General features: G+C 41.4%; 1 protein-coding gene and 1 long non-coding RNA gene across 2 annotated transcripts; one reads left to right on the top strand and one right to left on the bottom strand.

Moving 5' to 3' along the window:
• Window positions 1–1,671: 1,671 nt before the first annotated feature.
• Window positions 1,672–22,369, bottom strand: ZNF330 (zinc finger protein 330). The gene is made up of 9 exons (XM_005284315.5): window positions 22,240–22,369; window positions 21,941–21,960; window positions 21,777–21,847; window positions 16,945–17,024; window positions 15,030–15,156; window positions 13,105–13,209; window positions 6,070–6,116; window positions 4,806–4,923; window positions 1,672–3,915 (listed from the first exon to the last, which is right to left on the bottom strand). The coding sequence occupies exons 1-9, from the start codon at window positions 22,357–22,359 to the stop codon at window positions 3,650–3,652; spliced, it is 954 nt and encodes a 317-aa protein (XP_005284372.2). The 5' UTR covers window positions 22,360–22,369; the 3' UTR covers window positions 1,672–3,649.
• On the top strand, window positions 5,844–21,848 carry LOC122173713 (uncharacterized). Its single transcript, XR_006174433.2, has 3 exons — window positions 5,844–6,157; window positions 12,872–13,033; window positions 18,088–21,848. It is a non-coding gene; the product is annotated as an uncharacterized LOC122173713 (long non-coding RNA).
• Window positions 22,370–26,544: the final 4,175 nt, after the last annotated feature.

The following is a 26,544-nucleotide window of genomic DNA, read 5'->3' as shown; positions in this document are numbered from 1 at the left end:
GGAGTGTTCTGAGGTTCACCTATGGGAGGAAACATCAATACTGATGTCTGCAGTGGGAATATGGAGAAATGCATCTACTACATCTAATGAAGTCAAGAAGTCTCCCCCAAGACAGGGATGACACGTTAGAGGCCAGGGTCTCCATCCAAAACTTTGTTTTCTTCATCCACTTGTTAAGCCTTGTGACGTCGAGAATGGCTTGAATACTGCCTGGTGCACTTAGTAAATGATGGAAGAAAGAGTAGAACCCAGAGAACCTTTCTTCTGAGGAAAAGCTCTCTATCATTCTTGTATTCAGAGGATATTTCGTTCTGGATCAGATTGTTTTACTGGGTTGTTGGACAGGGCGACTGGATTAAAAAATGGACGGGGTAGAGCCCTCAGCTCCAGGGAGTATCTGTGGCTCACTATTTTCCTGACCCATTTGTCTGTGATCAATGAAAACTCATCTTCTAGGAAATCCTGCCCCCTAGCTTCAGCTTTGGGTGGAGGCCTCTGCAATCTTTATCATAAAGTGGATTCCAGGGGGGGGAAGGTGGGCTGAGCTTGTGCTCTCTCTCTCTCTCTGACACTAATGTTATTGTCAATCAATGGACAATTGAAACTGGTTAGTACATTAGAATGATCTTCACATTAATTTGCCTGAAGTAAAAACAACAGCTCTGCCCTGGGATTGATCAAATGATTTTGTCCCTGGTGCTAAATTCCACTTTCATTTGTATTCCAGTGTATTATGTCCACAGGAGCACTGAATGAACTCATCACAAGTAGGTGCTATTACCACAAAGGTGTAATTTGAGGACCTGAAAACTCAAGTATCTTTACTGCAATTGTTTCAAACCCCACATCGACCTTTCACTAAATGGTCATGAATGAAAGCAGTTAAAGCATAAAGTGTTCTAAGTTTATGAAGTGTTACTCATAACTGTCAAGGGTCCCCAATTTCACATCAGAAATTATCCTGGTTTCGCTTGAGCCTGGCATTGTCCTTGATCAAGGGCAGGGATTTTTAAAATGAACAAACAGCAGCGCACACTGAAGCATTTATAAAGAGAATCCATCTGTTTTCTAACTGTTACTCTTTCCAAAACTTACAGGCTTCACTCATTATCCCAGAGGCACTTCTCGACCCATTACATTGTCACTTGGCATTAAGGAGAGAAATGACGTGTCCCCTGCTCTCTGACTAGAAACTGATTAGGTTGAGCCACTCCAAATAGCAGCACTTTGAACTGTCTAGCCTCTTAACCTCACAACATCTTTTGGAGGTAGGTAGGTAAGTAGTGTCTCTGTTTTATATTTGTGGAAACCAAGCCATAGAGGCAGACAGTAACCTCCCCCCGGACATACCAGAAGTCAGTGATAGAACCATGAGTGCACGTGCTCTGCTACACCCCTTTATCAGGAGCCTTGGTAAATTTGTTTTGGTGTCCTTAATAGCTGCTGTGTGCAGTACATCCCGATGTTGTGGCATTATCTTACTATAGAGTGTGATGGCATAGACAGGAACATGAATTAGCTGAGAAGGATTTATCTTGCAAAGAGATTACCATTGCAAGGACATTTCAATGAGAACATGAATAATTCTTTACTTTGGTGATGATGATTAATGCTTTGACGTCAGCAGCCCTGGCATAGCCATTGACAGCAACAGATTTCACAACAGGAAAATATGGCTCCCGGAGCCAAGCACATTAACAGAATTTAATTCCAGTAAATAATAATAAAAAAGTAACATTTGCAGATGACACACATAATTGCAGTATTAAACAGAACTGAAAGAAATCACACATCCTTTCAGCACTCCCAAGACTTTGTCCTAGCACTTAATTATTTTACATATGAGGTATCAGTCAAGATCTGCAACTAGTCAGCGTTTGTCCGTAGAATCACCAAGGGAAGACCGATTCACCAGTGGAAATAGCTGGGCCTAACAGTTAAGCAAGGGCTGAACTGGAGTCTACACTGCTATTGCTAATTTCACAATTTAATAATTAGTAATAGGAACAATATCAAAGGTCTGTTCATCCATTTATATGGACCACCATCACAGTAGAATGTGAATGTCTCACACTTATCCTTACACCACACTTTTGGAGATGAGGAAGCACTATTACCCCTTTGTACAGATTGGGGGAACTGAGCCCTAGATCTTCAAAGGTATTTAGGCACTGCCAGAGAAACTAAGTGACTTGCATAGGGCCACATTCCCACCTCCAGTTTCTCTGGTCTTTCAAGCAGGAATTATTCAGCTGAATTGCAAATGCATCACACAGAAAATCTCCAGTGCTTCTCTTTTTAATACATTAGCTCCATTTGAAGTGTCATGACACTTCAACTGAATACATCAAAGCACCTGGCTCTGCTGCAAGGTGGCACAATATGGTCAACCTGAATAGTGATGAGAGGAAGAAGGCAATTTATTAAAAGCTGGGGAAGATGCACATAGCATGCAAAGCAGAAAGTATGTGTCTGTGTGCGCACACACATGTTGCTGCTGTATGGGAAGTATTAGTGGAAGAAAGTGGAAGGAAAAAAGATTTAGCTGTAGTTACACTAAGTTCCAGTTCCAATTTTTTACTTTAAACAATTTAAATTGGAACTGTTTCTTGGAAGAATCACATGACTTTCATAAAAAGCAGCAAATAATTCCTAATATTTTGATTATAAAGTCATTAGTGTCAGCAAGACACTCCAAAGCATGCATCACTTCTTCTGTGGTTGTGACAGTCTTGTACCTAACAAGGAACAGGGTGCTATTCCAACAGAACACAAACATCCTATCTTATTTTAACAAAAATCCTAGGTTTGATTCTTATTGAATCTTTGATTTCTTCCTGCTGCAATGCAGGTGAAGGGGTAGAATAGACTAGTTACCACCCTTTTGACCCCTCTTTGCAAACAATGATACTATACTAAAAGAAAATGATGCTTTTATTGGGTAGGAAGGATACATTAACATTTTTATTGTGATAAATAAACCTTCTGATCTTATGTATGTAGGTGACACCGTAGGTGACTGTACATAATGTCTATGATTAATGTATAATGTTCAAAAGGCATGGAATGATTATGTTATGAGGAAATGTATTGATCTGCCTCGCCTACATGAAATGGTAGTTATTTTAATTTCAGTTTATATTTGGCTCATGATAGGCCTGCAGTAAGTGCTTTCCTAGTACTCAGTCCAGATCAATATTTATGAAAACTCACTACAGAATGCTGCTGACCTTTATTTTGTAAGCCAAAAATGAATACAGCCACCCACTTACACCACTACATATAATTTATGAAATCAGATTACAGAATTACAGTCAAAATTACTCAAGAAAAATAACTTAATTTCTGATGAACAGATGGAAACAAATCCCTTTACCCTCCTACACTCCCAACTTGGTGGGGGGAGAAGACATTAAGCTATTACACTCAGTAATCATGAGATCAAAACCACTTTGGTTACTTGCATGAATATGAACATTTATCTGTTTTCCTCCACACACATACACTTGAGTTTCTACAGAAGTTCCATGCCCTTTTTCCCTAATACACTTTGAAGCTTAAGTGCCTGGCAGAGCTATTCTAGTGGCACGCATAAAGCACTCCTATACTTATTCTTTCCAAATGCTATAGAGCTCCCCACTATGTAATCTTAGTCTTCCGCTTCTTCATAGTGGGCATAGCCACTAGCATAGGTCCTTCCTAAATTCAAGTTACTGAATAAATCTGTGGTCTCTGTTTCAGAATCCTTCCCTCCCTCCTCATCATCATCCTCTGCTTCATCCTCTTCATATTCGTCGTCATGGTCACCTGCATCTCCATCTTTACCCGATGAGAGGTTCTTCCAGTAGGCATCATAGCCAGAAGCTCCATCTGCCTCTTCACCGCCTGTCTGCCGGCCAAACTTCAGAGAGCGTACTGTGAATAGAAAAAATAGTTAAATTCTTATTCTTCAGCCTCAATCATAAGACACCCACTCATCAATGGAGCATTTGACATTTCTCCATCTACCATCCATCTTCACCACCTACTCAAGAGTACACTGTCAGCAAACAGTCCAGGACTACAATGATCAGTCTCTTGAGAGACTTTAACTGGTTGTTTTCAGGTTTGATCCTTAAAGTCAGAGCACCTAACTATGACAGACCCTTTTTCTGCTGTTCCCCATCCAAAATATCTTCTCTCCAGAGATATTCATACATAAAATATCTGGTACATTATTGTATTTAGATCATAAACTCTTCAGGACCAGAACTTTGGCTGTAGAGCACACTTCTGGTACTGTAATAAATAGGTATTTTATATATAGATATATAGCACCTAAGATAATGTGTGTTTTTTATGGATAAGCAGTGCTGAGTAAGCAGACTCATGTGGGTATCTTCTAATGAATTTCAGCATGCTCTTTCTTGATGGTGAAATAAGAAGTGACAGAGCAGAAGTAAACAGTGATCATGGGCACTTCTTCCTTAGACCACAACTTGAAAGTAGCACTCAAATTCATAACCTTGTCAATCTCCAGGGCACAAATAGCAATCCTAACGAAGAGATGCTGCAGCTCAGAGTCAGCAACAACTCAAAGTACTCTCAATATAAATGCGACAAACTCCCCAAAACATTCCAAAGCATTCAAGAACTTCAGTATTCCCATACATCCCTACACAGCCACCAATGGCATCACATGCTGCCAGTTGAAAAAGATGAACATATTAAGTTTTCCAACACAGAAAATAAGACTCCTAGTAAATTGACTCGCTAAATTAGAGACTCAGCATTTGTTCCATTAGCATTTCAAGGACAGTCCTTACTTGACATGCTCAGATCCTTTGTCTCCTGAGTTTCATGCCCACATTTAGGGCAAGGAGGCTCTTTTCCCTTTTCTTGCTTAAAAACCTTGCTTCGGGTGTGATCATCACAGAAACAAGCCTGAAGGGGATAATGAAAAGGATAAAAGTTTTGTCATAACATAATGCTCTTCAGCAAGCAGCAGGCAAAAAAAAAAAGTTAAATTTCTAACAGCACCAGGGTAATCTGGCTGAGATTAAAATTTAACTAGTTCTTTCTATAGTGGGACTGGAATTCGTGTACAATCTATCCACTAATTGCTTCTGTGCTGGACAAGGTTCCACTGCCTTCTAGGGAAGGGAAGCCAGGAGGATGCTGGAACTGGGAAAAGAGGATGGTGGCCGAGGAAACAGGGTCCTCAAGGAGTGCCCTGTCTTGGAAGTTGTCAGCCAGGAGGCTGGCCTCAGTCACTGGGAGCACTGTCTGATAGACCTCAGCCATATAGGTATTGGGTTAGTCCAACAAGTTAAAAGAAAACAAAACTAAACTTCAAATGTCTGTCTTGCAGGGCAGTGTGTTCATTGTCCTGCTAAATGGAACCTCTCCCTGCCACACAGTCAGTCAGTTTGTAACTAAAAGAAGACACCAATGTGAATTAGTACTAATTAAGCACCAACAGTGTGCTCAACCCTGTCCAGGAAACTTCAATAAAGACAGTTCCTGCTCTGAACTCTGAGGCGCACACAGTAAGAATAGGAGACTGAGAGAATGGGGTTAATTAGATTGATTTTTTTATTTATTTAAATTGCCCCCCTAATGAAAAATGTTGGAGTGGACAGTACATTTGATTTGATGTAAGACTTTAGGAATGATCCAAAGGAGGAAAAGGTGGAGGCCTGGGATACTGGAATGGGAGAATCATACGCTCAGTGCAGAGGAAACAGCATTGAAGACTGTATGAAAATGGGAGCAGGAAACAACGGAGAAGAGCCTGGCTAGGCTAACAGAACTGAAGGATGCAGGGGGAGAGTGGGGGGGGTGTTTGTGGGGGTAGAGGGAAATAACGCCAAATGAGATGAGAGATGCAGCCCTCGAAAGCAAGAATGAGAAATTAAAAACTTAAAAGTGCTGGACAAAAGGGACATTAAAAGTAATGACCCTTACCTCATACAGAAGGTATGAGTTTTCTATATATTGTGAAGGGAGATGTGACAAGACTTGATACCAGAAGGACATGTAAGGAGAAGGAGTTACAATTATAGTTACTTAAAGTATCTATATTTTTACCTTACAACGCAGGCATGAATGCTGCCCAAGCCGATTACAGGAAACACCTGATGAAAAAATGGATAACATCAATCTTTAAAAATGAAAGGTAACTTGGTTCTTTTCTTCTACTTTATACATCCAGATCAGCTCTCCAGTACCATAGGTAGCCTAAAATCACCAGTGTCACCAAACAAAATGAAAAGATAATACAGGGAAATACATATTTAGCCAAATATATTATTTGAAAGGACCCTTCATTTCTCAGTAGCTTTTCCTGATCAACGGTTCCCAAAGCTACCCAATTGCAGAGTTGTCTGCCACTGAAGTTCTGAACATACATTGAATTTAAAGTATAAAAGTAATGATTTTGTATTTTTTGAAGTCCTTATGATAAGTGTATCTTGCTACAATCATACTCACTGTAGTTACAGTTGTATTGGGCTATTTTAAAGAGTTTTATATACTGAGTCTAATATCTCATTAATTTGGTATACGTTTGAGAGTAAATGGTCCCTAACCCACCCAAAACCAATTTTTTTAAAAGATTCAAATATTTTTGCATTCTCACATCTTTACAAACATGTTGGAGATGATTGAAACCATAGTTTGTTCACAAGGTGGTTTCACTGCCTTTTTTCCGCTCTCATGGTATCAAAACAAAACAAAACCCACCAGAGCTGTATAGTAACATTCCATTTAAAGTAAGGGCAAAATGCCGATTTACCCTTATTTTCCTAATTTGAAAAGGATTTGATGATGCTTAGCAACTTGCAGAATTGAGCTGTCTGTGAGTAGTTTTATAAAGAATTGTCTGTCATGTCCTTATTTAAATCATACTCATTACATATATTTACATATACAATCCAGTGTAATTTTATTGATAGCAAATACACAAGTAACAAGGAGCAGAACTGGGTTGATGGTGTTAGGGTGACCAGATCGCAAGAGTGAAATATCAGGACACATTGGGTGAGCGGGGAGGGGAGAGGACGACAATGACAGACACAGGTGCACAGAGCCATGAGAGGGGGCCCTAGGAAGCTGCGAGAGGGGTTGAAACGGCCCCTGCTGCAGCCCGCACCACAAGGCACAGGGCAAGGACACCTATTGAATTCAATGAGAATTTTGCATGTGAATTGATGTACCTAGTTCTGAGATTATAAAGCCAGAAGAGATCCTGTGATCACCTGGTCTCACCGCCTATATAGCACAGACATAGAACTTTCCCAAAATAATTCCTAGAGGATAGCTTTTAGAAAAAGCTTTTAGAAAAACACCATAACCCTTAGTATATTGTTAATCGTTAATTACTCTTACCATTGAAAAGGTATGCCTTATATCCAGTCTGAATTTGTCTAGCTGCAACTTCCAACCGTTGGCTCATGCTCTACCTTTCTCTGCTAGACTGAAGTGCCCATTATTAACTATTTGTTCCCCATGTAGATACTTACAGTCTATAACCAAGTAACTTCTTAACCTTCTTTTTGTTAAGCTAAATAGATTGAGGTCCTTGAGTCGATCACTATAAGGCATGTTTTATAATCCTTTAAATCAGTCTTGTGACTCTTCTCTGAACACTCTCCAATTTATCAATATCCTTCTTAAATTGTGCACACCAGAACTGGACACAGTATTCCAGCAGTGGTTGCACCAATGCCAAATACAGAGATAAAATAACCTCTCTACTCCTGCTTGAGATTCCCATATTTAGGCATCTGGTCACCCTATTTCTGTATGCATTTCCCCAGGTTTTTTTGTAAAAATCAAAACTGAACTGCCCCAGAAATTCTGGCATGTGGAATCACTGTGAAACTCACATGGCTCCAACCCTGCCGATGAACCTTTAGATCCACTGCACAGACTTCTGCCATTTGAGCTAATGGAGTAAGTGATGGCAAAGGCAGTAGGTTGTCATACGTGATAGATCAGCTCTATAGGGGGATAAGACACTTATTTTTGCCACTGGGTTTCACAGATATCTGCTGACAGAAGAGGAACTGTGAAACTCAGGAATCCTGGGTCTATCCCAGGCTCTTGAATGGAGTGGTCTCTAGTAGTCAAAGACCCTTCTTCCCCATCCCCTCCAGTCTATGTCTATCCTATTGCTGTCTAAACCGCCCCAGCTCCTCATCTGATTTCAAATGCCCCCCACTACCACTCTGGATTCCTTGTCCCAGTTTCCTGGTCCTGTCTCACTCTCCTCTCTCCCCGCCCCCATCCCTCAGATGGGATGTTCGTTCCAGACTGGCAAAATTATAAGGCTTCCCAACATTTCAACACTTCCCATTCCAAATTTTCGGTTGCTTAACTATAGGCTAGCTCTGCCTATAACAAAGCATATTCAGAACCTCTGCTTAAGGGGATTATAAGTGTAGCAACCTCCATCATAGCTAGTCACCAAAGATTGAACCTGAGCCATCCAGACTTAAAAGCATGAGCTTCTACTACTTGAGTTCAAGATACAACTCCCTTAGCTGGTAGCTATACAGTTATCCTCTAAAAATTCACCAGAGGAGGGCACATGTTGGACAGCTGAATTACAAAAGTGCCAAATATTATTATTATTAGACCTGCAATACTTTTCACAATGAACATCAGCAGGGGATAAACTGGGAGTTTAAAAATATTTGGAAAACAATTTTAGAATAACATTCAGTGCTGTGGTTTAAAAGAAAAAAAACTGTTAAAACTCATAACTTAGCAGTATTCAGTGTTTGGAAAAAAAAAAAAACCCACAACTTTTAGGGGCTATGGGATACAAAAGTTAAGAATGTTGAAACAGGAAGATGTTATGCTTAGTTACCACTTGGGCAAGGCGGCGTGCTATGTAATACTTGCAAGATTTCACTGTAATGTTTTACAATATATAGCAGCGCAATGCTGATTCCATTGATATTGTTGAGCAATTTATGCTGATTTTATTTCAGCCCACATCTTAATAGTTTTGAATACTGTAGATCACAATTTTCAGCTCAGTTGGTCTGAACATGCAGAGCTTTAAAACTGCTATGCTCTAAACTGTATATTAGCTACAATTTTATAAACCTGCATGTCAGAGAACTGTGTGCCACTACTACTAGACAGTGGCACAAGGCAATTCAGTGTGAATCACAGAAATGTAGGACTGGAAGGGACATCAACAGGTCATCTAGTCAAACCCCTGCACTGAGGCAGGACTGAGTAATAACAACACTAGACCATCCTTGACAGGTGTTTGTCTAACCTCTTAAAAAACTCCAATGACTGCTATTCCATAACCTCTCTAGGTAATTTGTCCATTGCTTAACTACCTTTACAGTTAGGAAGTTTTTCCTAATGTCTAACCTAAATCTCCCTTGCTACAATTTAAGCCCATTGCTTCTTTTTCCTGCATGTCCTGAGTGGGACAGGGGTGAGTCCGGGCAGTGGGATTGGGGGCAGGGAGGTCGAGGAAGTCGGTGGGTGTGTGGGGATAGACCAGGGGAAGCAGTGTGGAGGAACTGAGGGGGACAGGACTGGGACTGGGGGAGTCGGGGGGAGGGGGGGGATGGGACAGGACTGGGTTGGGGGGGAGTAGGGTAGGAGCTGAGGGGAGCATGAATGGGACAGGGTAGAGAGCTGTGTAGAGTGGGGCGGGGCGGGGAAGACAATAGGGCTGGGTTGGGAAGGGTCAGGGGGGTTGGGGAGAGGGACAGGGTCTGGAGGGGATGAGACAGAGGGGAGCAGGACTGGAATGGGGGGAAGTTGAGGGGGTGGGACAGCATGGGGAGTGATGGGGGTGGGATGATGGGAGAGGCTGAAGAAGAGATTTGGGGTAGGGCAGGGACTGAGGGCAGTGGGTTCGGGGTGGGAGGTACAGGGGGAACTGTGGGGGAGGCTGACGGAACAGGGTCAGGGTGGGGGCTGAGGGCAGTGGGTCAGGTCTACACTGGCACCTCTCAGCATTGCTGTGCCGGGCGGCAGACCTGCGCCAGTGCTACCCTGGCAATGGAAGAGTCCTCAGTGGAGATGCAGACTTCATGACACAGACCCTCCTCGTCACTTCAAACCTGATGCTGCTCTGGTCAGTCGCTAGGCTTTTGTCACTTTCAAACCCATGCAGGGTATCTGGCTCTTTTTCAGTTCTCAGGTGAAGAAAAGCCTCTGCATTTTGTGAGGGCTTCAGCATTCACATTCCTACTTCACAAACTATCTGCCTGACACATTGCTCCCAGGGCATTAATCTTTATTCATTATCGGCAGGTCCATCAGATTAACGAGCAACACAGGAGGAGGCAACACAATGGTGTCAAGGATTTTTAATTTTTCAAACCACTTTGGCCTCAACAGGGATAACAGCAAATCTGGACAGAGCAGATGGGTGTCAGGATGGGTTTGGATATTTATTTATTTTTTTTTTTAAGTGAAAATGTTTGGGTCTGAGCAAAGGCTGCAAACTTCCCTTTGGAAACCTCTGCTGATCTTTTGCCCCAGGGGCTAACGACAGCCTGGAATCCCGGACAGATTTCCAGATCCATGCAGGGTGAGATGATCGGGGGGAGGGGGGGGGGAGGCTGTTGGAACAGGGGCAGGGACTGAGGGCAATGGATTGAGGGTGGGGGGCACAGGGGGGAGGCTGAGGGAACAGGGTCAGGGTGGGGGCACAGGGAGGACTGGGGGAGGCAGAGGGAACAGGGTCAGGGGAACTGAGGGCAGTGGATTGAGGGTGGAGGGCACAGGGGGGACACTGCGGGGGAGGCTGAGGGAACAGGGTCAGGGTGGGGGCTGAGGGCAGTGGATTGAGGTTGGGGGGCACAGGGGGAACTGCGGGGGAGGCTGAGGGAACAGGGTCAGGGGGACTGAGGGCAGAGGGACCTGCCAGGGGGCCAGGTGAGCCCAGCAGTGCATACATGGAGCGGCTCCCAGGAAGCATCCATCAGGCAGGTCCCTCCTAGTCCCTCTGGCCCCTTCCCGCCCCACTGCAGCACGTAGGAGAACAAGACCTCCTCGCTGCCTCTCTGTGGGCAGGAGCAGGGCTGCGCTCTGCAGGCTCCTGCTGGCCAGGCGGGGGGCCCCGTGAGCTGGCGCTGCCACGCCGGGAGCTCAGCTGCGCGCTGCCCCAGGGCCCAGGGAGAGAAGGTGAGTGGCGCCGGCAGTGCCGGCTTGCCATGGTACCCCTCATATAGGGTGACCAGACGTCCTGACCAATGTAAGGTCGGGATGTGGGACAAGTCCCCTAAAATCAGGACTGTCCCGATAATATCGGGACGTCTGGTCACCCTAGATGGTGTCTATAAAATCTAGGTTGCCTTAATATTTTCATTTTATTTTTATCTCCACAAGAGGGAGTACTGTAAATGAAATGAAATAGGATTTTATACCTTAATGAGGCTTGTTGGATAAAGAATGCATGACCATGCACAGCTTGTTTTGAATCTTTACAAATATTTTATCATGTGCATTGTTTATAACCAAACCGCCATCTCACTCTCAGCCAACCGTGAGAACAAGCTTTTAAAGCTTCAGAAATGAACAGTAGGGATTCTTCCTTTTGCAGAAGCTGAGCAGAGGTGGGGGATCTGTCATATTCAAAGGCACTGTGAATATTAATTAGTACATTAAAGTATTCCCATGAGGTAGTCTGCACTTGTAAATGTGTTTTGGGTTTTTTTACAGCTACATTTTATATTTCAAACTTATGAAATAAAACACTTTTTGTAGCTAGAGTGGGATTGGCCATATCTGTTTGACAATATTTAAATTTAATATAAAACTATCTCACACAGTCCATCTCTCTACTAGGATTACCCTGTGCTGTAGAATGTTAAACATAGTGTAAACCTTGTAAAGTAACTTCTTCACTCACTGTAACGTCACAGCTGTGAATTAAGAGTCAACCCATCAAGAGGAAATTATCCCTTTTGAGCAGCAGTTGCTGCTCCAATGGTGCCTCACAGGAAGGCATTCTGGCAGTACATAAAGGGGAGCTAATCAAGGCTCAGGCAACAGTTGGCAGGGGGAAAAAAGGAATGAGAGATGAAAAGGAGAGGGGAGACTTAGAAAAATAGATTATAAAATTTAAAACAGGAATATTTTGAATCATGAGCTACCATTGAGGCCAAGAGCTTAGTAGATTCATAAAAGGACTGGGCATTTATATGGACAACAAGAACGTGTAGTCAGGATAGCAAGGATTTTTAAAAAAAAAAAAAGGCACAAAACCAAACACAACCAAGTTTTGAAAGCAGTATAAACCCTCATGTGTTGGGCATAAGCCATCCCCTAATTAACAAGAAGAAAATTATCCTATGGACAGTATGTTTCATACATGCCTACTACCAGTTCTTTTTTTCCCCCCATCTTCCTCTGAAATAGTTGGAATTGGCTATGGTTGGATACTGGACTAGCTAGACCACCAGTTTGATCTGATATTACAATTCCTCTGTTCCTGTAAGGTTTCAAGTCCATCTGAGATTTTTAAGTTTTGCCCACATGATTTTATGGCTGTACCAGACCCCCTATGGTAATCAAAATTTGATAGCTTGTAGTTTCCTGTTCTTTGATCTATGTATTAAAGTATGTGCTGTTAAAATATGAATGTTGACCCTTTGCTTTATACATAGAGAGAGAGAGCAAAGGGTCTCTCTCTATATCTATATTTATAGGCCCTGATCCAAAGCCCATGGACTTTGGATAAAAAAACTTCTCCACACCTTCTGCATCCTTCTCGCATTCCTCTTCGTGCCTTCATCTGTGCTGTATTCTACACAATAGGCCAAGTGCATGATTCAAGTCCCTCCTCAAAACTCACTTCTTCAGATGCTAACCCACATTGACCAAAAACTCCTGTCTTCTATTCAAGGAGTTCCAGCTGAACCACAAGGAATCTGGGGAAGTGCAGCCATGCTAGACAGAGCCAACATTATTTCTAAGGGACCAACAAGAAAAACTCCTGTTGCCTAACCAGCTGGGATAATCACACTGGACAAGTGAAATACCAGGCCATTTTTCACCACCTAAGCAGGTATTATTACACAGTAGGAAGAAGTGAATCTGCTTAACATTGGTGAAAGGGGTTTTAAGTGGATAACTTACATTTAAATGTCTCTGCCTCCAAAACTTGGCAGCTGGCTTGATGCTCAAACTGATCATCTTCGCAGAGGAAATTATGACAAAAAGAGCAGCTGAATATTCTGCCTCCTACAAGATTTATCAAGAAAAATAGAAAAAAGAGCAAGCATGGGTTTAAAAGAGGGTTGGGTTTTTTTTGTTTGTTTGGTTTTTTTTAAACTCATGCAATTTAGGCTGCTTTACATGGGTTTGACTAAGAATAAATTTTCCCTTCTGTCACAAAACACTTAAGAAGAAAATCCTAAATTAAACATTGTCCATCTGGCATTACTCTGAAATATACTACACATTATAATGACACAGGATAGCATAAAAGTGAACCAAGGAACACTAGTGGTCATTTTATTCTTATAATATTTTGATTTGATTATGGCTGAAAGAGATCATGTTAGGACATTTGGGCCAAAATATCCCTTTTCCATGCTTACCATCCCTTCTCCAAAATATAAATTTGGTTGAAATACACAATAGGAACTCCAAAATTGGAGACTAGTGTAGTTTGATCAAGGAGCTGGGTACCAAAAGAAACAAAACACCTCTTCTAGTGCAAGGAAAGGAGCAAGAATACCAAAGAGACAGCCAGTGTTTACACAACCTATTGGAGTGATATGATATAAGGCTCTCGACACTAAAGTGATGAATGCAGTATAAATGCCTAAGTAGATTACATAAATACTCCTGAGTTGTAATCCCATTTTAGACAGATTACCTATATGCTCTTGGGCACGTAATTTAAATTCTGTCTCCATTTACCCATTGTAAAATGGGGATGATGCTTAGTAAGCTTCCAGGTGTGTTTTGAAGATTACCTAATATTTGTGGAGTGCTTTGAAGATGTAAAATGCGACATTAAGTGTTGAGTGTTACAATACTCTAGACCAAGGGTTCTCAACCTTCTTCTTTCTGAGGCCCCCCCAAACATGCTATTAAAAACTCCATGGCCCACCTGTGCCACAATAACGGGTTTTCTGCATATAAAAGCCAGGGCCGGCATTAGGGGGTAGCAAGCCAGGCAACTGCCTGGGGCCCCAGGTCACAGGGGCCCTCGGGAAGCTACAGTGTTCAGGCTTCAACTTCAGGTGGCAGGACTCAGGGCCCTGGGCTTCAGCTTTCTACCCAGGGCCCCAGTAAGTCTAATGCTGGCCCTGCTTGGCATCCCCCATGAAACCTGTTCATAGCCCCCCCAGGGGGCCCCGGACCCCTGGTTGAGAACCACTGTCTAGACACTATTAGGGTTACCATATTTTAAGTGTCCAAAAAGAGGACACTCCACGGGCCCCGCCCCAGCCCCAGCCCCACCCCTTCCCGACCCCGCCCCAACTCCAACCCCTTCCCCTGGATGCTTCACCCCCCTGCGCCTCCCCCTCCCCTGCTTCCCATGAACATTTGATTCGCAGGAATCCTGAAGCAGCATGCAGGCTGGGGTTGGGGGGCATGGCCCAGTCCGGCCCCCCCTGGCCGAGCGGCTCCCTTTGGCAGCCGGCTGGCCCAGGCCAAGAGGCTCTGGCCCTGGTGTCTCCCGCCCGGCTTGGCTTGGGCCCTGGGGTGCCGACCGCCGGCCTCCGGCCCAGCACCGCCAGCTCTGGCCCCCGGCCGAGCACCGCACAGCCCCGGCCCCAGGCTCCGCACCACCACCCCCGGCTAGGCTCCCGGCCGGGCCCCCAGCCGAGCACCGCCGGCCCCAGCGGCTCCAGCCCCCAGCCGAGCACCGCCAGTCCCTCCCTTCCTCCCTATTTTCCCAGACATGTCCGGCTTTTTGGGATTCCCCCCCCGCACAGGGATTTGAGGCCCAAAAAGCCGGACATGTCTGGGAAAATCCAGACGTATGGTAACCCTAGACACTATATGCAAAAAATGAGGTTTTTTTCCTTCAATCTTAAACAACTTACCGTGATCCCAGACGCTTCTTTCACACTCAATGCATTCTGCATCTGCAAGAGGGCAGATACAAGCATGTGTGCTGAGACACTTCCTACCATGGCAGACCCAAGCTTCACAGAAATCACAGATTGCACCCTGCAAACACAGAAAGACATCAACTTGGAACATCTATCATATCTAAAGAGAAATTCTGCTTCTGTACTCTAGAATGTGCCCATGTATCCACTCAGGCTATCAGTGGGCTCATTCCACTTTAGGGGCATGTGGTTTGAGGGGAGGTGAAGGTAAGGCATATTACCCCTTTCACCTTTACACCCAGTAGCTAGAAATGTATCCAGATTCTAATCAACTCCTTTCAATATTCAGCTCATGTTCTAGGCATTCACTTCTGCAGGACTTAATCTAATCAACTGTGCTTTGGTTTTGATGTTTTATTTTTTCCATTAATGTCTTGAATCTTATGCATGAAAAATAGCTTTCTCCCCTATAATTTATGGATATGATCTTGCAGCCTTGTTGACATATATGAGATAAACTGTATTTTTGCCAGAGCATTATCAAATCAAAAACCACTCAAGCTATTCTTACAGCTTAAATCAACTATTTAGATTTTATAACAAACTCTACACTAGAACTCTGACCTCTTAAGACAGTAAAGGTCATATAACATAAGAAAGGTAAGGCAAAAATTAAGTAATCAGTTTATAACCAATTTAATTTTACAGTTAAAGTTACAAGACTACAAACCTCAAACTTCAATTTTAATATTTGACAGACAGACAAGATTTCCTACCTCACATATGACAGCAACTTCACAATATGCTGTATGCATAGGGATTTAATGGAGTTACAGCAACATAAAACTGACATACTCGAGTGGAGAATCAGGCCCACAGTGTTAAGATTCAATGAAAAATCTGTTGCATTTTAAGGCACAGAATGATTTTGTTATTGCAAACAGTCCACTACCTAGCGGAGGCAGCTGCAGGGATATATTTACATAAATTTTCCACACAGGAGCCCCATCTCCCTAAATTTTAAATTTTTAAGAATTTCTTTGGCAATATTCACATTTACAAATAATACTTTTGGTATTTCAAAGGGACTTATCACTTAACTATATAAGGGATGAAAAAGGAAAATAAGTTACTGATTTACAGAACAATCACTGTAAATAAAATTATTTATGGTTTAAACATAGTTCTCAGTGACTGCATTCTAAAAATCTACATAACTCCATTAGCTTCAATGGCATTAATCTAGATTTACACCATTTTAATGGAGATCTCATTGGGGGCTACTCAGGTATGTATGTAAAGATACTTAAGTGCATAAGAGTTTGCGGGATCTGCGTTTAAAGTGTTAATTTAGCTTTGTAGTCCTATGGAGATGTATTTTGTTACAGTGTACTGAGAATAATAATATTCTGAGGTTTAGTCTGATATTATTCTATAACAAATAAAAGCCCAGTTCACACAGTCCAAGACCAGAAGGGACCATTCTGATCATCTGGCCCAGAGGTTCTCAACCTTTGTCTTTCCGACAGCCCCTCATGCTATAAAAACTCCATGGCCCACCTCTGCTGCAATAATTGGTTTTCTACATATAAAAGCCAGAGTCAGCGTTAGGGGGTAGGAAGCAGGACAATTGCCTGGGGCCCCCATGAAGATGCATTGCTCGGGCTTCAACGTCCGCCCCAGGTGGTGGGGCTCAGGGACCTGGGCTTCAGACCCATGTGGTGGGGCTTTGGCTTTATGCCCTGGGCCCCAACGAGTCTAATGCTGGACCTGCTTGGAAGCCCCCCTGAAACCTGCTCGCGGTCCCCTGGTTGAGAACCACTGATCTAGTCTGACCTTCTGTGTAACACAGACCATAGAATATTTGAAGAATTCTCCGAAAAACAACATGCTTTTATATACATACCACCATTGCAAGGCCAGTACTGTACACACCAGCATGTTTTATAACACAGTCTGAAGACTTCATCATACATTTTGTTTTCCCTATTAATCCAAAACAACAACAAATTATTTAGAGTCAAAACAGTTTCGAGTGAATGACAATGTAACAGCAGTGAAAAATAGGGAATTTAAGCAGTTACTTAAGTATATAAAAGGCACACACAAAAATGCAACCAAACAACATGCAACACGCTATCACACCTCCCTTTCTGATCCTCCAGAACAAACGATTAATTCTTTTTCTTATCCATTTAGGCCTAAATCTTTCTCACCTTACTTCTGAGATTGTAAATTCTGTAGGGCTGGGCCCATGTCTTACTATGTGTTTTGTAGCCTGCTGAGCACTCTGTCAGCACTTCACACATCAAAAAAATCACACACAAAATTAAAAACATTATTTAGATTGCAGAGTCAAACAATCAACATTTTTACCATTCAGTAATAGTGACCATAATATAATTACATTTAGCACCCTTGTAGTGGGAAAATGCCAAAACATGCCAGCACAGTAACATTTAACTTTTTAAAAAAGGACTACAAAAGAATGAGGATGCTAGTTAGATGAAAATCAAAAAGAGCCCTCACAAAGATTAAAATACACCTCTAGCCCGATATAACGCGACCCGATATAACACGAATTCGGATATAACGCAGTAAAGCAACGCTGGGGGGGGGGGGGGGGCTGCATGCTCCGGCAGATGAAAGCAAGTTCGATATAACGTGGTTTCACCTATAACGCGGTAAGATTTTTTGGCTCCCGAGGACAGCGTTATATTGGGGTAGAGGTGTACCTTCAAGCATCATGAAGACTACTTAAAAACACCATAACTGAGGCTCAGACTAAATGTATACCCCTAAGCAAAAAAGACAGGAGGAAGACCAAAAGAATACCACTGTGGCTAAACTTCAGACTAATGGAGGCCATTGAGGGGGTCGGGTGGGGAATTCTTTAAAATCTGGAAGTCAAATCCTAATGTGGAAAATAGGAAGGAGCACAAACTCTGGCAAGTAAAACATAAAAGTATAATTAGGCAGACCTAGAAAAAATTTGAGAAGCAACTTGCTAAAGACACAAAAACTAACAGTACTTTTTTTCTTTTTTAAGTACATCAGAAGCCAGAAACCCAGGGAATGGAACCACAGATAACAAAAGTGTAAAAGGAGCATTCAGGGACATCAAGGCCATTGTAGAGAAGCTAAATGAATTCGCTGCAGCAGTTTTCACTGGAGAAGATTTGGGGAAGATACCCACATCAGAGCTATTCTTTTGGGGCATAAATCTGACGTACTGTCCCCAATTAGAACAAATTGATACCCTACACAGTAATAAGTCACCACAACCAGACGCTGGTCATCTAAGAGTTCTGAGGGAACTCAAATATGAAATTTTGAGAACTACTAATTGTACTATGTAACCTATCACTAAAGTCAGTCTCTGGTCCAGATAACTGGAAATTAACTAATGAATGCCAATTTTTTAAAAGGGCTCCAGAGGCGATGCTGGCAATTACAGACCGGTAAGACTAATTTCTGTACTGGTGTATTGGTAGAAACTATAGTGAAGAACAAAATTATCAGACACAGAGATAAACATGATTTGTTAGGGAAAAGTCAACAGAGCTTTTGTAAAGGGAAGTTGTGCCTCATTAATCTATTAGAATTCTTTGAAAGAGTCAAAAAGCATGTGGATAAGGGTGATCCAATTGATATAGTGTTCTTGGATTTTCAGAAAGCCTTTAACAAGGTCCCTCACCAAAAAGCTCTTTAAGGAAACTATATAGCCATGGCATAAGAGGAATGGTCTTTTCATGGATCAGTCACTCGCTGAAAGACAAGAAACAAAGGATAGGAATAAATGGTCAGTTTTCATAATGGAGAGAAATGAACAGCAGGGTCCCCCAAGGATCTGTATTGGGACCTGTGCTGTTCAACGTTCACTAATGTTCTGGAAAAGGAGGTTAACAGTGAAGTGGCAAAGTTTGTAGACAATGCAAAATTATTCAAAAGAGCTGAGCCAAAGAAGACTGTGAGGAGTTAGAGAGTTCTCACAAAACTGGGCAACAAAATGGCAGATGTAATTCAACGTTGATAAGTGCAAAGTAATGCACAAGTGAAAAAATAAAACTCTACATATACATTGACAGATTCTAAATTTCCTCTTGCCACCCAAGAACATTATTATGGAAATGCGGTGGAGAGTTCTCTGAAAACCTCCACTCAATCGGCAGCAGCAGTCAACAAGGCTTAGCAATATGTTAGGAACTATTTGGAAAGGGGATTAAAAAATAAAACAGAAAATATCATAATACCACCATGTAAATCCATGGTGCATCCATGTTCAGTTCTGATTGTCCCATCTCAAAATAGATATAATGGAACTGGAAAAGGTTAAGAGAAGAGCAACAAAGATGATTCAGGGTACGGAATGGCTTCCGTACAAGGAGAGACTAAAAAGATTACGGCTGTTCAGCTTGGAAAGGAGATGACTAAGGGGGGAATATGATAGAAATTATAAAATCATGAATGGTGTGGGAAAAGTGAATATAAAAGTTTTATTTACCCTTTCCCACAATACAAAAACCAGTGTTACCCGATGAGCAGACAGCAAACAAGGGGAAGTACTATTTCGCACCGTGCACAACTAACATGATATTGTGATGGCCAAAAGTATAACTGTTCAAAAAGGAACTGGATAAGTTCATGGAGGATAGGCTCATTAATGGCTATTAGCCAAAATGGCTAGGGACACAATCTCATCCCCAGGGCGACCCTAAACCTCTGACTACCAGGAGCTGGGAATGGAAGACAGTGGTGTATCATTACATAATTGCCCTTTTCTGTACTATCCCCTGAAGCTCTGGTATGGCCCCTATCAGAGACAGGATAGCAGGCAAGATGGACCAGGGTCTGACCCAGTATGGCAGCTCTTATGTTCTTCAAGTTAAGAAATGCCACATTTAGAGTTACCTCTGCAACCTTAATTCTGCCCCCTTCTGTGTCCACCTTGTGCACTGGATGAGGCCGGGGTCTGGAAAAAGTAATGTGTGATCATGTATCTAAAGACTATCATAATACATATGCACAAAAGGGTTGAATGGATATTGCACAGGCAACTGCAAATCTTGCATTTCCTAGCTTTTGAGTGTTTGACTTTGCAACCTTAGTAATGTTCTTTTAAGCCAGCTTTCATGGTATGCAATTTTTTTTTTTAAGGAAAAATTAGGAAAAGTATTAAAAATTCTACCACGTGGAACTGTAAACTAAACCCTCTATGCAGCATCAGCAGGTGCTTATAGTACTTTAGCTGCATGACAATCTACATTAGCTAATGTCAGGAAGGGTGGGGAAGGACTGCTGGAGTTATGTGCTGGGAATGGAAGGGTGGCTGGGGTCTCATCAGCATGGCTCTCTGTCCCCTTTCAGCACTTTGGGGGAGCTGGTGCCCTACATGGTACACCTAAAGGGGAGAACATTTTTTAACAGCTTTATAACTCAGGAGAATTTCATGGGACAAGAAAGCAAAAGGCTTGCTTCTAGCCCTCGAGCTTTGTTCCTACCTAATTTCAGAGGCCCACTACAGACAATGAAAGTGTTAGAACTTCTTAAAAAATGGAAGCTTAGAATGTTTTAATGGAAAATTTTAGGCAGGCTAAATATAATAATCACTAGCAGCTCACCCTATGATACAAGTACCAAACAATTCTGATTGTCTTTACTAGGAAATCTTGGAAGCTTACATCTTTTTTGTAAGATACTTTTAGGAACACTTTCTTCTCTCTGTAAACATTTTACACATCAAGATAGACAAATTCAGCAAGACTCAAATCTTTTAAAAGATGTGTAGTATACTAGAAGAGCAGAAAATGAACTTTCACCACTTTAGTGTAGTCTCTAGTGACAGAAAGAAGGTTTATGAATTATGATATACAGTGGAATAGTATTACACACTAATGGCCTAGTTTTTCAGAAATGCTCAGCATCTGCAGCTTCCCATGAAGTCAACAGGAACTGCAGGTGGTCAATACCTCTGAAAATCAAACCACAAATCACCAACATGCTTTATGGCAAGTAGAAAATATGTAAAAAATACATGAAAGCTTGTTAAACCAGGAAAGCAACACAATTCATTTCAAAGTATACATCATATTTAGCCCCTCTTTACCTCCCCTTTTAAGCAAGCACCAATGCAAATAAGATTTAGTACCTGATCTAAAGCCCCCTGCTGCCAGTGGGAGTCTTTCCACTGAGTTGAAAGGGCTTTGGAGCAGACCTTTAATGCACGTAAGTACTGTGGTAACAAGTTATACAATATACACATACAAAGCAAACAATTTATCACTGATTTAATTTATACTAATAAGCAGTGGTAATAACATTGTGCTAAAAGCTGCAATATTTCCTGATTAAAAGAGCAGCATTTTGGCAGCCTTTTTAACTTCGCTCTCAGCATCAAGCAATCCCACAGCCATTTGTTCAAAGGGAGAGCCAGAATGTAGAACACTCTCAGTCATAACAAATAGCTAAACATGTTTTTTAAACAATAAAATCACACAAATAAACGGCCAAAACCCTTTTGGGGTCAGTGAGACTATTCATGTGCACAAGAATTTGCACAATCAGGCCTCAAGGGGCAAATTCTCAGCTGGGCAAATTGGCATAGCCCCATGAATTTACACCAGCTGATGATCAGCTTCTAGACAGACCTAGTTAAAATACTGAGACTTTATATAAGAACACAAAGGGAATGCAGTGTAAGGGGGGGAAAGTGTATTTTCCTTTGTCAGTTACACTTACCACAGTGTGCACAAATAGGCAATTTTTGAACAGAACTACAAAAGTAGCAGAATGCTCTATTCTTCTGTCGTCTTGTCATATGAAAAAAATCAAAACAAAGCATTAAACAAAATCTTTAAAAGTAAAAATAGGTTAAAATGCTGAAGAAAAACAAGTATATTTACCTTTGGCATTTATCACATTCCTGTGAAATGCAAATTATAGATAGTTATTTTTCCTCATGTAAAACAGTCAGTGTACAGCTTTTGTAATGATTCTGATATAATTTATGATTAGGTAACCATTAGATATATATTTATATTGAAACACTCAAATGCTTCTTTAAATCCAAAGCTCATGATATAAATAAATTATCATATAAGTATAAAGAATAACTTTCTAATTTAATGCAGCCAATGTAACTATATCAGTGGTTTCACAGAAATTTAAAAATTGATATCATAGGTAGTTTTGGTTATTTTACCATTGAAGCATTACAAGGATGTTTAGCTAAATCTATGTTGCCCCTTGAAGCTCTTATCTGCTTTTCACGTTCTCGACGATTCTCGGCCTTCTTGCGTGCACCTGTCTTCTTTTTAGGCATTTTTCACTTTCTGTCAGAAACAACAAAAAACAATACAGACACACAAATGTTTCACATGTATGGAAGCATTAATTAGTCCTTTGTGTTCATGACCTGTAAAGGCCAGTACTATTATATTAGCATCATCTACTTCCACTCATTCCTTTCTCTGAAAGCTCAACCCCTTCATCTTTGAATGTAAATTAAGGGCCCAATCCCAAAAACATGAATTAGCTGTAGTACCAATGACTTGAATGGAGTTACTCTGTACTGAACTCTGTGCTTGGCAATATAATCCATCTGTAAGGTAGTGGTGATGTTTTTTGTTGTTGCTTTAATTTCCCCACATGTCTTACTAATGGATCACACATAGGGTGACCAGACAGCAAGTGTGAAAAATTGGGACAGGGGATGGTGGGTAATAGGAGCCTATATAAGAAAAAGACCCAAAGATCGGGACTGTCCCTATAAAATCGGGACATCTGGTCACTCTAATCACATATGAAGTTTATTTTCTTTCTTTCACCTCTCTCTCTTCCCTCAAATCTAGACACAATCTGGTTAATTAAGTCAAAGAGCACTGTTCTTCAACGGCAAAAGTCAGAGTATTGCAGCAATCTAAACTTAACACTTACCAAACAATTAGAGAGATTTAAATTTGTTAGTCTCTAAGGTGCCACAAATACTCCTTGTTCTTTTAATTAGAGAGATGTGACTTGATTATAATAATGACCATGCTGAGTCAGACCTATGTTCCATCTAGCCCAGTATCCTGTCTTCCAACAGAGGCTGGTGCTAGATCGGGGTTCTCAAACTGGGGGTCAGGAACCCTCCTGGGGTGCTGAGGTTATTAAATGGGGGGGTCATGAGCTATCAGCCTCCACCCCAAACCCCGCTTTGCCTCCAGCATTGATAATGGTATTAAATATATTTAAACGTGTTTTTAATTTACAAAGGGGGTCGCACTCAGAGGCTTGCTATGTGAAAGGGGTCACCAGTACAAAAGTTTGAGAACCACTGTGCTAGATGCTTCAGAGTGAATGAACAGAACAGGCAATTATTGAGTGATCCATTCTGTCATCCAGTCTCAGCTTCTGGCAGGGTCAAGAGCTTGTTTAAGGGTATGTCGACACTGCCCACGTTACACTGCGGCCACGTCAGCGCTGTGACATGGGAGAGCTCTCCCGGCGATTAAAAAAAACAAAAAACATCCCGAACAAGCGGTAGTAGCTATATCGCCAGGAGCCATACTGCCTATACTGCCGCTTTTCAGCGCTAAAACTTTCGTCGCTCAGGGGGGTGTTTTTCCACACACCCCGAACGACAAAAGTTTTAGCGCAGAAACTGGTACCATAGACATAGCCTAATCTTAAAATACACCAGTGAAGCTGTGTCGCTGCTGCGCTTCAGCGTAGATACTATCTTCTACACGGACAGAAAGGGTTCTCCCATGGGCGTAGGTAATCCGTCTCCCTCAGGGGTAGTAGCTAGGTTGACAGAAGAAGTCTTCCATCAACCTAGCGCTGTCTACACACAAACTTAGGTCAGTTTAAGAATGCCACTCAGGGTGTGGATTTTCAGACCCAACTGACATAGTTAAACTGACCTAATTTTCTAGTGCAGACCAGGCACTGGGGACATCCAGAGCATAGAGTTGCATCCCTGACCATCTTGGCTAATAGCCATTGGTGGACTTATTCTCTGTGAAATTATGTTATTCTTTTCTGAACCCAGTTATACTTTTGGTCTTCACAACATCCCCTGGCAATGAGTTCCACAGGTTGACTGTGCATTGAGTGAAGAAGTACTTCCTTTTGTTTTAAACCTGCTGCCTATTAACTTCATAGGATGACCCCTAATTCTTGTGTTATGTGAACCCCTAAATATACTTTCCTGTTCCCTTTCTCTACTTCTATCATTACGGTTTAGCGTGGCTACACTGCTACACCTGTGTACTATGAACTGCAGGATCACAGCCCTGAAACAGAAATAAACCCATCACCAATGGCTTCTGATATCTCAAGGTGTAAATCTGTATCTCAAATTTCACTCAAAAAAAGGAAAAAACAAACCAAAAAAGCTTATTTGACAAAACAGTTATTCTGTTGAAGAAAGGGCTCTAGGAGTTTGTTACCACAAATTTCTGTGTAGAGGGCTAAAGAATTTAGTAACTTCTAAAGAAAAATGTTGTTTCCTAAGGGGGAAAAAATACCTATCTTCCCCTCTAATAGAGAAAGCAATATATTGTCTAGTCCAGATATTACAATTTGCTTTTTGATAACCCACATAAGTCAGTTTGTTCACCTCTTAGCATTTCACACGAGGTTTAAATTGTATTAGAGTGTCATATTTTGTATTCAAAATTGCATTGCTGAGCTTCCTGCTGGCAACTGTCATTATTCTGGAGTGTTACATTTATGATGCTCAGAGCGCAATATCAGATTGTAAACTAATTTACATGCTACTTTAATACTGATTTAACAATAAGAACTTTAATGTTTACTATTTATACATAACCTTGTCATTGTTGATTTCACATTCTGAGGCACTGAAATGGCAATTTTAATGAAAAACTTCACATTTCAAAAACAACTGCACAGATGGTGACAAATGCTTAAGATGTGAATTTAAAGAAAGCTGCACTAAAAATAAAAAATTAAAATTTCTTTTAATAAAGATCCCATATCAAACAACCCATTCAAACACTATGCAATAAATAATAACACTGCACACACATCGTTCTTTTCAAATGAGGATCTCAAAATACTTTACAACCATTAATTAATCCTCAACATTCCTATGAGGTAGGTATTACCCTCATTTTACAGAAGGATAAGATGAGACTCAGCAAGGTTAAATGTATTGCCAAAAATATACAGGAAATATGTAACATCTGGAAGCAGAATGCAGGAAACCTAGCTCCTGGTGCCATTCTCTAATCGCTATTTCCCCTCACTGTTAATTCCATATTGGCCTGAGTGACTTTACAGTAATGTTAACCCATGATATTGTTATGGCTATAATGGGTAGCTGTAACAAATTGCACATCTGAGTTACTGAGAGATAAAAGCGTGCTTCCCCCACAAGAGAAATCAATGTTTTCATAGTTAATGAGTTCAAATGTTAACATTTGGAGTAGGCTGTCTTTATTACCCAGATTCATATGCATGACAATTTATACATGCACATCAGTAGGATGCCCCATACAGAGAAGGCAACTGAAAAGCACACCAGAACCTTTATTATAAGGAGTATTTGATCAAGGTGTCTATTAATCACTTTGAACAGACTCGATATGACATTTTTATTTTAAATGTTTCCACTGTATTAACATCATTTGGTATTTATATTATTCAATACAATGACTGTGCATTTATTATTTAACTACCACACTAGCTATACTCTCTAGTCACAAAACATGTAATGTCCTACCAATTTTATTTCTTGAATGTCTTGCTCTTTATAGGCCGAATCCTTTAAGTTTTACTCAGGCAAGACTCCCAAGAGCCCTGTAAACACCAGCCAAATTACATGCTGCCTCCCCTTTAAAATGTATGGCACACCTCTTGTACTGGCACTGGCTGCCAATTTCACCACAGTACACAGCAATTAATTATCAATAAAGAAAATTCTCTACCGCTCCCACCTTTTCTGTATTGTTATTTAATCAAAATAGCAGGTAACTATTTGAGGCATACATTCAAGTAGTTTTATGGCTTGATTTATGTTACTAATATTCCATCTAACAAAAATGCAGCATATTTTTGTTCCTGATTATTTTAGGCTTGACATTTCATCTATGCCAGAATATTAGCGACATCTTTGAAAGCTGCCGTCAATCATCCTGGAAACTCTTGCTAGTTAAACTTCAACAGAGTTCCTAAAGCTGTAGCTGCTACTAGCATGATTTAGAAATAGCCATGTTTTCTAGAAGTACTGGAAACCTTTCACCACTCATACAAAATATCTAGTATTTTAAGTCTTTAAACTGTAAACCTGGGTATGTTGTTTAATGTCCAGCATACATTGCAGGTGCTATAACTTTTAATGGTTTTGGAAATAACAGAACCAGGGCAGATTTTATGTTTTAATGGACTCTAAGTAAGAGAGGGGCCTAAATCACCCTGCAGGTAACCTTGTTTCCAGAAGAAGAGATCAAGCAGGACCTCATGCCAATGGCCCTAACACAGATCACAGCGGGATTCT

This window comes from Chrysemys picta, chromosome 5, assembly GCF_011386835.1.
Source record: "Chrysemys picta bellii isolate R12L10 chromosome 5, ASM1138683v2, whole genome shotgun sequence".
Lineage (NCBI taxonomy): Eukaryota > Metazoa > Chordata > Testudines > Emydidae > Chrysemys > Chrysemys picta.
This window is presented reverse-complemented; position numbering and strand designations above follow the sequence as displayed.

Coding starts and splice junctions, on each gene's coding strand:
- ZNF330 (XM_005284315.5), bottom strand. CDS start 22,359: ATGCCTAAAAAGAAGACAGGTGCACGCAAGAAGGCCGAGAATCGTCGA. Junction 21,961..22,239: donor ATCCTTGTAATGCTTCAATG/GTAAAATAACCA, acceptor TGCATTTCACAG/GAATGTGATAAATGCCAAAG. Junction 17,025..21,776: donor GCCTATTTGTGCACACTGTG/GTAAGTGTAACT, acceptor TTGGATTAATAG/GGAAAACAAAATGTATGATG.